This window comes from Vitis vinifera, chromosome 18 (assembly GCF_030704535.1).
Source record: "Vitis vinifera cultivar Pinot Noir 40024 chromosome 18, ASM3070453v1".
NCBI lineage: Eukaryota > Viridiplantae > Streptophyta > Magnoliopsida > Vitales > Vitaceae > Vitis > Vitis vinifera.
Window position 1 is genome coordinate 14,243,966 of NC_081822.1, and position 12,878 is coordinate 14,256,843.

Sequence of the window (12,878 nt, forward strand, 5' to 3'; positions counted from 1 at the left end):
AAACCACTAGTATCTCTTGCAAGGGTAACAATGTATTACTTGGGCATATTAGACATAATTACTACTCAAAAGGTATGAAACTCATGAGAATTAGTATCTAAAATGTGTGGTTTTTGAGTAGTAATCAAGAAGCAACCGCACAGGAAAAGAAAAAAGGGAAAAATGCAACATGAGAAAACGACTAGGAGGGAGGATTAGAGAAGACTTTTGGAAGATGATATGTGGAGAGATGTTTTAAAGAGGAGGAAGACTGGTCTTGAGAGATATTTTGGCCCAAGGTTTAATGATATTGAGATCGTGAGGTTATGAGGAATTCAAGCCATGATCGGAAGAAGATTCATGCCATGTTTTAGAAGAGACTTAGGTCATTTTTAGAAGGGTTTTAGGCTACAATCTGGAAAGTTTTTGGTCATAATCTGGATGTGCACTTCAGGTCGTGTTCGGGAGAGTATTCAATCCATTTTCTAAGGCAGTTCAAGACGTATTTTTAGTGAAGGATATCGTTGAAAGATGATGGAGAGGGGAGCATGACGATTAGGAGGTGAGTGAGATTGATTGGGAGAGAAGAGAGTTAGGCCGCACCATAAGAGGCTTCGGGAGACACTACTACATCAGGGAGCCACACCATCAAAGGAGATAGAAAAGGAGGACCGACTTCACTACTCAAGGGTTGGCTTGGCTCGATCATTCATCGATCACCATAACAAGAAAACACTAGTAAGGTTGTATTGATCATTGTCAAACCGAAAATTCTAGATTTCTATTTACACTTTCAGCATCAATTACACGCTGCAACTTGGAGCAAGCATAGCTAGCCGGTTTTGGCTCACCACATCATCCATACGGTTGCCACTTTGAGAAGGAAGTAGTCCACACGCCATTAGAGCCTTCACGGGTGGCACTTCTGGGCACCATCTCCATCTCTGTAAAGAGAACACACCACTCCTTTGAAGCAAGATTCAGTAAGCATCTCCATGTAAGGAAAATCACTCATACGGTTGCCACTTTGGGAAGCATACAACCCACACACCCATTCGGCTAGGCAACCACGCACCATTACATGCTGCAACCTGGAGTACGCATAGCCAACTAGTTTTGGCTCACCACATCATCCACACGACTGTCACTGGGAGTAGGAAGCAGTCCACGCACCAATAGAGCCTTCACGGGTGGCACTTCATGGCACCATCTCCATCCATGTCAAGAGAACACACCACTCATTTGAAGCAAGATTCAACAAGCATCCCCACGTAAGGAAAATCACTCACACGACTACCGCTTTGGGAAACATACAACCCACACACCTATCCAACTGGGTAAGTTATTATTCTTTTATATTTTTTTTAATTAGTCAACACAATTAATACCATGTGTTAAAGATTTTCTTGGAATTTACTATAGTACATTTGTAAGTCATCATTAAATTTGAGTTATATTTTATTTATCAATGTGTTATCTATTTATCCATTCGGTAATAAGATTGATTCTATAGGTTAGAGATTTAGTTTTAAAAATTTGTTTTGGTTAGTTTTTAATTTACCTTTAGGTTTAAGCCCTCTTATAAAATTTTAGTTCGTTAAAATAATTGATCATATGTGTTAAGGATTTGATTTTAGATTTGCCCTAATTAGTGTTCAATTCATTTTAAGCTTAGAGTTCATTTTAGTAATGTAAGTTTATTTAGAAAATTGATTCCATGAATTCGTATTTTGTTTTTAATTATATTTATTTATTTATGTGTTATCTATTTATCCAATTTTAAATAAAATTGATTCTATAGGTTAGAGATTTAGTTTTAAAAATCTGTTTTGGTTAGTTTTTAATTTAACTTTAGGTTTAAGCGCTCTTATAAAATTTTAATTCGTTAAAATAATTGATCATATGTGTTAAGGATTTGATTTTAGATTTGCCTTAATTAGTGTTTAATTCATTTTAAGCTTAGATTTCATTTTAGTAATGTAAGTTTATTTAGAAAATTGATTCCATGAATTCATATTTTTTTTTTTTTTTTAGTTTGCTTTCATTTAATTTGATTCATTTCAATTATTTTAGGTTGCTTTTATAATTTTAGGTCATTAAAAAAATCAAGTCTATATTTGAGAGTTCATGCCTTTAGTTTACTTTGATTTAGATTCACTCATCTATTCAGTTTAGGTATTTTTTATAATATTAGTTCATTAATAAAATTAATTCTATGATTGAAAATTCATGTTTGCCTTGATTTAGTTTGCTCCATATTAATTAGTCTAGATGTGTTTGCGTATTTAATTGATCATATGCTAGTTCTTGATTGCTATTCTCAATTGATGTGCTTCTTGAATACTAGTCATTAATTTTTGGTGAATGTCTCATTAGCTTATTTGATCTAAGTTCAAATAGTTTATTACTTTGATAGTCTCTTGTAAAATTTACTTTTCAGAGGCCATCGGAAAATAGTAAAGATTGACCTCCATTCTCACCACTTCAATTTTCTCTATTGTCAAAAATTCTACATTATGATTTTGTTCTCTTTTGTTTTGCTTGGTATTTTGTTTCTTATGTTCTGTTGTTTTCAAATTAATTTATTTTATTTTAAAATAAAAATACTTCTCTCAAAAGATCCCTTTAAAAATCTATTTTTTTTATAAAAAAAATATTCATTTAGAGTCTTTTGAATCAAAATCTCATTTTCTTAAATAATATGCAACCATGTTTTGATCGGTTCGCATCTTTCTCAGTTTTCAATAAAAATTATGGTTTTAAGTAAGACACGAATCCAAGCTTGTGGTCCAAAATAAATGGGATAATTCTAGGTTAGATTTGTGTGTATCATTTGGGGAATTGGTGAAACCCCTACATAAAATTATTTTTAAAAAAACTCATCTTTGCTGCCACATTTGCTACTTGTTGCAATCATATCTATTTTTTTTAGGAATTATATACAAGATGTATGTAATAATTTTTTATTTCGTATACTTTGATAATTTTTGCTATGTTAATTTGATAACAAACATGCTAGGATTTCTTTATTTTATTATTTATTATCTAACCCCTCATGTCTTGTGGAAGCACGTTATAAGTTACCTATGCTATTTAGGTATATTTCTTACCTTCGTATCTTAATTCCATAAATTATGTATTTGTTTTATATATGATTGTTATGTATTGCTTCGTATGCGATTCTCAACATGTTCAACATATCTTTTTGATTGTTTGTTTAGCTTGCCATGTTTGATTAAGAGACTAGGGTAAAACAAATGTTGTGTGTTATATTTCTATACTAACTTTGATGTTTTGTGATAGTGCTTGAGAAGTAGTTCAGGTACACACCCTAAATCTCCTTTATGATTGTGATTGGTTTTCTTGTTTGACATGTTATTTTTTGAAATCACCTAGCCTACTTAGGTGTCTATAATCAACCAATTAATCGTCATATTTCCCTCAACTTAGTTAGTAGAGACCTTTATAGGGCTTAGAGAGGTGCTACCTTTTAGAGGTACTTTCCTAATAGATAACCTAATCCTCGGACCTAGACTCGGGTTTTTCAAAGACACGCTTTTCCAAAAATTATGGAGTCACCTTTTAGGGTTTTCTTTCTTATTTTATTTTCCATTTTAAAAAATAAAATAAAATAAGTGGCGACTCCAACTTTTCCAAAATAAATTTTTCATCAACAAAAGTGAGTCTCGCTGATCGAGTGGGGACGCACGTGAAAAATATGGGTCCACACCTGGACTGCTTCTTAAGCGCTATCATAAAACATCAATAGTTAGTTTGGAAAATAAAGCACACATGTATTTTACTCTAGTATCTTAATCAAACATGGCAAGCTAAACAAACAATAAAAAAGATATGCTGAACAGGTTGAGAATCGCATATGAGGCAATACATAACGATCATGTATAAAACAATATATAATTTATGGAATTAAGATATGAAGGTAAGAAGCATACCTGAATAGCATAGGTAACTTGTAACGTGCTTCTATAAGACATGAGGGGTTAGATAATAAATAATAAAATAAAGAAATCCTAGAATGCTTGGTATCTAATTAGCATAGCAAAAATGACCAAAGTATACGAAATAATCAATTATCACATACATTTTGTATATAAGTCCTAAAAAAAAAAAAAGATAGATATGATTACAACAAGTAGCAAATGTGACAACAAAGATGAGTTTTGAAAAATTTTCTTATGTAGGGGTTCCACCAATTCCCCAATTGATATACACAAATCTAGCCTAGAATTATCCCATTTATTTGGGAACACAAACTTAGATTCATGTCTTACTCAAAACCAAAACTTTTATTGAAAATCGATCAAAACATGGTTGCATATTATTTAAGAAAATGAGATTTCGATTCTAAGGACACTAAATGAATTTTTGAAATGCATTTTAATGAGGAACATTTTGAGAAAAGGTTTCTTTTTAAAAGGAAAGAAATAATTTACAAACGACAATACTCAAGGATCAAACATAGGCAACCCAGAAGAAAATGAAATCACAAAATAAAACTTTAAACAACCAAGCCGACTAAAGTGGTGAGAGTAAGGCCAACCTTCATGGGTTTCCAGTGGCTTTCAAAAAAAGGATTTGACCAATAGTCACTAAGGCAACAAACTAATGGCTTTCAAATCAAATAAACTAACAAAAATATTAACCAAAACTAACATATAGAATTCAAAAAAGCGCATAAACTAAGATAAAAACCAATCAAGGATTAAGACCAACAAACTTAACATATGGAGATAATAACATGGGATCAATTAAAGTAAATTAACACTCAAACAAAATATGATGAGTCAAAAACCAAAGTTTAACGAACTTGAAAATATGAAAACAATAATAGGTAATTAACTAGATTGATTAGCTAAAATTCCAGAAAGCTCAAACTAAATATTAATAGATCAAAATTAAAATTACTAAACTTAAAACACGAAAACAATAATATGTGATTAACTAAATTAACTAACTAAAATTGTAATCAACTAGAAAATTGAATATTAATGGATTAAAATCAGAATTAACAAAATCGGAAACACATAAACACAAACACGAGATACACTAAATTAATTGACTAAACATTCCTAAACAAATTTTTATTTTTTATTCACTCAACAAGAATTAAATAAAAAAATATCTAACTTACCTTTTTCAATAATGCATGGGGGCTGCTTCGAAGTCCAAAGGTGCAGGCCGTTTTCCTCTCCAAAGTGGATGACGATTAGTTCTTTCCATTTTTTTTTATGATAAATGCGTGCTGCTCCTCCTTTTGACTCATGGAGAAATTCCCTTTGTGCCAAACTTATATTCGCATGTGTACATTGCACATCTCCATTCCTAGGCATTGGCAACACCCACAACGTCGCATTCTTGAACTCAAAACCACAGTAGGTTGGCGGCTTGTAGCAACTCGACTGGATTGCAGACAGATTCTTCCTATAGAATGCAACAACATTGTCATTTATCTCTTTCTTGAGACGACTGCAAATGTCAGTATCCATCAAACAACTCTTGATCCGACCCCAATTCTTGTCATTCGCCAAATGATTCTGGAGCTAGTTAGAGTAATCCCCAAGTTTGTACTCCTTATACCCTCAGTTCGATATCACTTGACCCACGCCCTTGTTGGTGACCACGAGCATGAATATGGTGAAGCACAAGAGCCCCATAATCATAAAAAAATTACAAATAGGTATATCCACAACAGGAAGCTGACCTTGCACGTTGACCCGACCAATTCGCACAATGAAACCATAAACAGAAACGCACCCAACACCAGAAGCGGTGTTTGTAGAAACTTCTGGCAGTGGGTTTCGCCAAGAATGTGAAAATAAATGCCGACGGCCAGGGAGGCGACAACGATGAGCATGGTGAGGATGTTGAGGATTGCGATCAAAACGTTGCTAAAATGCACCATCTTTTATGAATTTCCTATGTGATTCTTTTGCGTTTTTGTCACCGAAATTTTTAGCGATGCTCCCCTGGAAGAAAAATCTTTGATGACTGATCCCCTATCAATGGAAGGGAAGTCCACCTGGTCATGTGCTCGTCTCCTCCAAGATCAACAATGGCGCGGTTGTTTGTGAGGTATTGTGGGTTGTTCCCTCTTTTACCATGTGCATGTAGATGGAGAAGAAAAATTTCTGTTGATAGCGTGTTCCTAGAGAAAAATCCTTCATTTCGTTATACGTGATGTCCTCTTCTCATCAATATTCTAGTACATAGTGTTCATCCATAAAATTTCTAAGAGGAAAGTCTGACTTGCTAGTAGTTTATTCTCTACATAAAATCTATTAGTGTTCCTCCAAAAACCTAATACTCTCCACCATTAATAGACCGACCACTCATCAAACATGCCTATGCACAATATGATTTTCTCTGTAAATAATCCTGTTATTCTCTACCATTAACAACCTTGCACTCCTTTTCTCCTTATTTTGGTGGTGCATGATGGATTCGAATTTCAATGGTGCGTGTTTAAGATTTTTGCAGGCGACTCCCATTGATAATACGTGATATCATCTCCTAATCAATAGGGTCTTCGTCAACATGGATGACTCCCCTCTTTTCTTCTTTCTCCAATTTTTCCCCCCAAAAAACAATTCTCAAATTTTCAAACTCCTCTCAAAACCTTCCAAGGAGAGTCCCACTTTCCTTAAATTCCAATGGTAAGTTTCCTTGCAAAAGCATGAAGTTTATTAAATTAAATAATTGAATGAACAAATAAATAAGTAAATAAATTAGAAAAGATAAAACAATAATAAATAAATAAGTTAATTAAAAAAATAAGAAAATAATATAAAAAAGAAGATAACTAATAAAAATAAACAAGTGATTGATAATAATAATAATAAAAATAAATAAATAAATAAATAAAAACTAAGCCACACAAACCATGCAACAATGCAAGTCATACAAGTCACGCTAAAAATGTCTAATAGGACCAGTGTGCCTAAGTGGACCTAGTGAGTCTTAAGGGGCTTAGGGATGTCCAAATGGGTCTAAGTAACCTAAATGAGCCTAAGTGAACCTAGATGGACCTAAGGTGGTACTTAATGGGCCAAGTGTACCTAAGTGAGCCTAAGGTGTTTTAGACAGTGCCTAAGTCTAAATTAGGGCTGCCAAGGGTCATAATGAGGTTAAATAAATTTCTCAATCAGAGTTTCCAAAGTGGCTCATAAAAGATAAGCTATATGAGTAATAATGGGCTAGTAGAGAATTGTTGTAAAGTACTAAATGAACACAGAATAGGACATGTCCTAGAAGGACAAAATGGAGGGTCTATAGTGGTGTTGATGCTAGAATGGATAGTAGAAATACCAGTGCCTCCCATTGAGACTTCTTTCTTTACTGCTCCATTTGAGATAGTTTACCCCCCTATGCCTTGGAGCCTTGGGGCCTTGGGGCCTTGGATCCATGGAGCCTTGGAGCCGTGGAGCTGTGGAGCCTTGGACCTAGTTATCACTCATTCAAAAACCCAGTGATGGATATTTTGAACTCCTGTTATTTCTTCTTTTTAGTTGTAAAAGTATAAAAAGTGTTATCTTATGAAGACTCTCTACGGTCCATTTTTTTTAAATGTAGTCTCCACTCATGTACTTAAACTGAATGAGTAGGGATGCCAAGTAAATCTATTAGTTTGGAATGTCGCACAGATTTGATCAAACTTCAACATATTTAACATTCGACAAACAAAACATAACCTAATACCAATAAAGAAAAACCGACGACATAATTGAGAAGCTAGATAAGAGAATCTATTTTTCATCAACAACTAAAAATAATTAATTTAACCCTAAAAATCTTTAGTTTGCTTCAACCTTAAATAGACTTAACAAGTTTAAGAGTTGTTGTCACTATGCCGCCCTAAGAAATATGATATCTTTTGGAGCAAGATTTCTCAATAACCCTTCTTTAGCTTGTCACTCATTTGCTGCAAGGTCTGGTGCCAACTATAGCTTTTGAGGGTAATAATTAGTTCTTGTCCATCCAAATACATTTCCTTGCTATGCTACCAAGTGCGTGAGTCTTTCCCTAATGATATTGCAAGTTCTTGCATTCCTCGTATCTGGCTTCTTGTCTAGATCATCTCACAATAATGAGATTGATCCCATCTGAAGTGAACTCGAAAAACTCTGTATATTAGATAATGCGAGCAATTCAAATTTAAGACTTTGACATGAGATCCATCCTTTTAGAGACACGAGTCTTGGTATCTTTTAAAGACAAATCTCGTTTACTAGTAAATACAAAATCTAGACAAAACTCGTCTATAAGAAAATACAAAACTTGGTTCATGAAAAACATAAGAATATATATATTTTTATTATTGTTATTGATTCTCCACCAAAAACATTACATATGACATAATAAAACCCTATATAAATAACTGAATATGGAACTAGAGTTTTTTCAAAGACACAACACTTGACATTTTTTGTGGGAATCAAGAAGCAAAAGCATGGTTTAAATAATGATTTCAAGAGAACAATGAGAAAATATTCCAATGATAGGGAATAACAATTATTGCAACTTGAGAGAAGATTGGATGAGTAACAAAGGGAACATGAGAAGCGAATTGAAAGAGCTCTAGTTAGCTTTGAAAACTTGTCATAGGAAAACTAGATTCTACAAGTAACAACTATGATTGGCAATACACCCTGATTCTTGTATAATTCGTGGACCCTCAACCTTTTTTTTATTAGCTACACTCATTGAAGAGCACACTAGAGCAACCAAGTTGACTTGTATACCCAAACTAGACTTTAGACCAAAGCAATCAATTCCACCACTGAGTGACAAAAGTTTGTATTTGAACACCGAGTAAGCTAGTGATAGTTCCACATGAACCATTTTGCATATCCTAGATTGCAAGTCAATTAATATATTTGAATGAGATGATCAAACATGTAGTATGACGTTCAAAATATTAGATGACATGGTTGCAACAACATATGTGTTTTGGTATTTTTTTTCAATGATCCTTCCTGATAAGTGTTGCAAAGAAAGAGAAAGAAAAGAAAAAAGAGAAATTTACAAAACAATTTCATGCCTTACCCTTTCATTCAATACTATGATATTTTCATATTTATACATAGTTTTGACAATTGTAAAATATTCATTTTCTAACAAACATATAACACCTTAACAACTCTAAATGTTCCCTACTTATCCTACATACAACACCTATTTAGGAGTTTCTTAAAGTGGGTTTCATGTAACTTTGTTACTGCATGTGATCTTCAGTTAAAGACGCTGAAAACATCCCTTTGACATGCCCCTTCAAGCTAAATGTGGACTCTTTTGAAACGGTTGTTAAGGAACCATTTTCGACTTTGTCTTGGATGGATATGTTATGCCCCTTCAAATGTGAAAGAGAGGTTGCATGAAGTTTGTTGCGAAAATACTAGTAGTGTTGGACATGGAGTAGTTTAGTGATTATATTTACCACTTGCTCAAGAGAGGGAACATGTTGAATGGAGAGTTGACGTATGGTTTAAGACCTTTTCATGAATGAAATGAACGCCAAGCTCGATATGTTTTGTGTGAGCACGGAACACAGGATTGTTGGCAAAGGCAATAACACCATGGTTATCACACCACAATACTGGAGGGTGTGGAGGAGAAATATGGAGCTTTTCAAGTAAGGATTGAACCTAGGTGAGTGCTACTGTTGTAGTTGCAATACAACGATATTTAGTCTTTGTAGAAGAATGGGAAACTGTGGTTTACTTCTTAGCACTCCAAGTGATAAGGTTGGACCCCAAGAACACATAATATCCACTAGTTGATTTGCAGTCATCAATATTGGAAGCCCAATCTGCATTAGAGAATGCTATTAATTTGAGAGAAGAATGTTAGTTAAAGAGGAGTCTATGATCATTGGTGCCTCTTAAGTAACGAATGATGCATTTCACGGCTTTCCAATAGGGTTCTAGGGGGTGTTGCATGAATTGAGAAAACCGGTTGACAACATATGTGATCTTTGGACGAGTAATGCTGGCGTATTGAAGGCTGCCAACAATGCAACAATAGAGGTAAGGATCTTCAAAAAGAGTCCCGACATATGCTAAAAGAGAGACGTCGTTAACTATGGATGTCGGTGTTGGCTTAGCTCCATCCATACGAGCTTTTTGAAGGATTTCAGTGATGTATTTGTGTTGTGATAAAAGAACACCTTGAAGAGTGTTATTTAGTTCATGTCCAAGGAAATAGGATGGGTTGCCAAGTTTTTTCAAGCCAAACAAAGCTTGTAGTTGATGGACAAATTGCTGCACTTAAGTGGGAGAGCTTTCTGTGGTGAGAACATCATCCACATAGATAAGTATATAGAGAGAGTGACTAGCCTCAAACTTAAGGGAAGAAAGCTATCAACTTTGGAAGAATGAGAACCAAGTTGATGTAGTAGCAAGTGGAGACGTTCAAACTATGCCCTAGGGTCTTGCTTAAGGCCATACAAAGCACGATGAAGCTTGCAGACCCAATGAGGATGAGTAGTGTTAATGAAGCCAGGAAGTTAGGTCATTTAGATGTTTTCCTTGAAAATGCCATTGAGCAATGCATTGTTAAAATCAAGTTGTCTCATAGCCTAGTTATTGGAGATGGTAAGAGTGAGCACCACTTGAATGGTAGTAGGTTTGATGACAGGACTATAGGTATCATGAAAATCGAAACCCGGAACCTGGTGGAACTCTTTGGCCACCAGCCTGGCCTTATACTTGTTCACAGAACCATTAGAGTTGTGTTTGTTGGGAACCTTGGATTACTCCGTTCCCATGCCTTGGATTGTGTAGGGTGCATACAAATTTATCATAATCTCTCCAAATCTATCACAACGGATAAACATGTATTCAAAATAATATAAATACCATAGAAAACATAGATCTAGAGAATAAAGCCACATACATTTGATTTAGATGTTCCCATATCAATTCCAATTGATGTAGATAACTCTAAAGTCATAATGGATCTCGCAAACACCATGATCTTCTATCCGTTGACTTTTCCTTGTGTCTAGCCACTGAGATAGTAGAGATCTCAAGGATGGAGGTTAGGGTTCTCTCTCTAGACTGAAGGGAAGAATGACAAGATTTGGAAACCCTAACCCCTAAAGGGTTATTTATAGGTTTCCTATTAGGCTTATGGGTAACTTAATCTAGGTTCAAAAGGTTGTTAATTGATTAATTAACCATACAAGACCTAATTAATTAACTAATCTAGTCCAGAGATACCATTCACTTATCCTTGTGTAACATTGTGTACATTTCGCCTAGATGAGCATTTCATCTTGTTGAAGAATAATCTTGTAAACATTTTAATACGATTAATGTATTCATTGTCAGCCTAATAAAATTATTTATTTTTATTATTATTCTTTATTAATTGTTATTGTAATTTATTTATTTATTATATATTATTATTCACTAATGATTCAGATTTTCTTTTCAATGGGCACAGACAAGTAGGAAGAAATAGAGAGAGAAACAAGATGCAACCCGCCAAAGATGAGAATCAAGAAAAACTCCTAAGCAATCCTCTTTCAAGCAAAGAACAATTATTTATTTATTTATTATTATTATTAGTATTATTTGTTTCCAACAGTGACCTAACAGGCAAGCATACCTGCCATGGCAAAGGAATGATCACTAAGGACATAAAAAACATAGACTTCACACATACAAAAAAGACATGCGATCTTATGCACTCTAGTTATGAGTAAGAGAACACAGTTCACCGACTCTGAGACCCCGCTAGTTCCAAGTCTCTATTTATTCTTTCGGTTGTATCCCTTTCTGTTGAGATATTAGGAATGCTTTCCTTATATCATTCTTTCCTTATATCATTTAGTGTTGAGATATTAGGAATGTTTAGATATTAGGAAAGTTGAGATATTAGGAATATTGAGATACTAGGAATATTGAGATATTAGGAATATTGAGATATTAGGAAAGTTGAGATATTAGGATATTAGTTGTTATTTCGTTATATCATTCTTTCCTTGTATCATTCTTTCCCATTCTTAGAATGGTGATTACCCTCTATATATACTCTGTACATAAACGAATGAAAGTATGAATGAAAAAAACTACCATTTATCAATTTGAAGATGGTATTAGAGCCATGGAACTGAAATCTTGGATATTTTGTTGCTATGGTAGTCCGACAGCGATCAACTATCCTAAGACAAGCCCTAATATTGATAAGTCAACCTTCAAATGCACTCACTTCAATAAGACTGGTCCCACCAGTCTGGATATCCCACAATTTCAAAGCAACGACTCTTGGTATGACCAGGAAAACAATAAGGAACTGAGGGTTTGAACCATGGACCTTTAGATCATGTTTAGGCTATCAACACTTTGTTATTAATTATAATAATCGTGATCAACGGAAAAAGAATCCCAAGAAAACCTCGACTGCAACTGTTGCCGAAATAAAAACAGAGGCTAATGTTGCTGAGAAAGCCTCTACATTGGTAGCCGCTACTGATCATGGTGGTAAGTTTTTAAATACTTTTACACCTGTTATTAATAGTGCATGGATAATTGATTCTGGTGCTACAAATCATATGACTTTTGATTCTAGACAGGTTTCACCCCTTAGACCTTCTTCACAAAAAATTGTTTCCACAGCCAATGGTAACACAACCCCAATCATTGGGGAAGGATCCTTAACTCTTACTGATACTTTGAATTTGGATTCTGTTTTAGTTGTTCCATTTTTAGATTACAATCTTTTGTCAGTTTCTCAAATCACTACAGCCTTATCTTGTATTGTCATTTTTTGGCCTGAATTTTGTGTGATTAAGGACATCCAAACAAGACAGACGATTGGTTGTGGTATTAAACGGGGAAAACTCTATTACTTGGACTTGCAATCAAAGGATTCAAATA

The 12,878-nt window shown here is 34.3% G+C and overlaps 1 protein-coding gene across 1 annotated transcript; it reads right to left on the reverse strand.

Moving 5' to 3' along the window:
- Positions 1–782: 782 nt before the first annotated feature.
- Positions 783–5,902, reverse strand: LOC100258135 (tetraspanin-8-like). Its single transcript, XM_019216332.1, has 3 exons — positions 5,702–5,902; positions 5,313–5,540; positions 783–923 (listed from the first exon to the last, which is right to left on the reverse strand). The coding sequence occupies exons 1-3, from the start codon at positions 5,900–5,902 to the stop codon at positions 783–785; spliced, it is 570 nt and encodes a 189-aa protein (XP_019071877.1).
- Between the last annotated feature and the right edge of the window lie 6,976 nt (positions 5,903–12,878).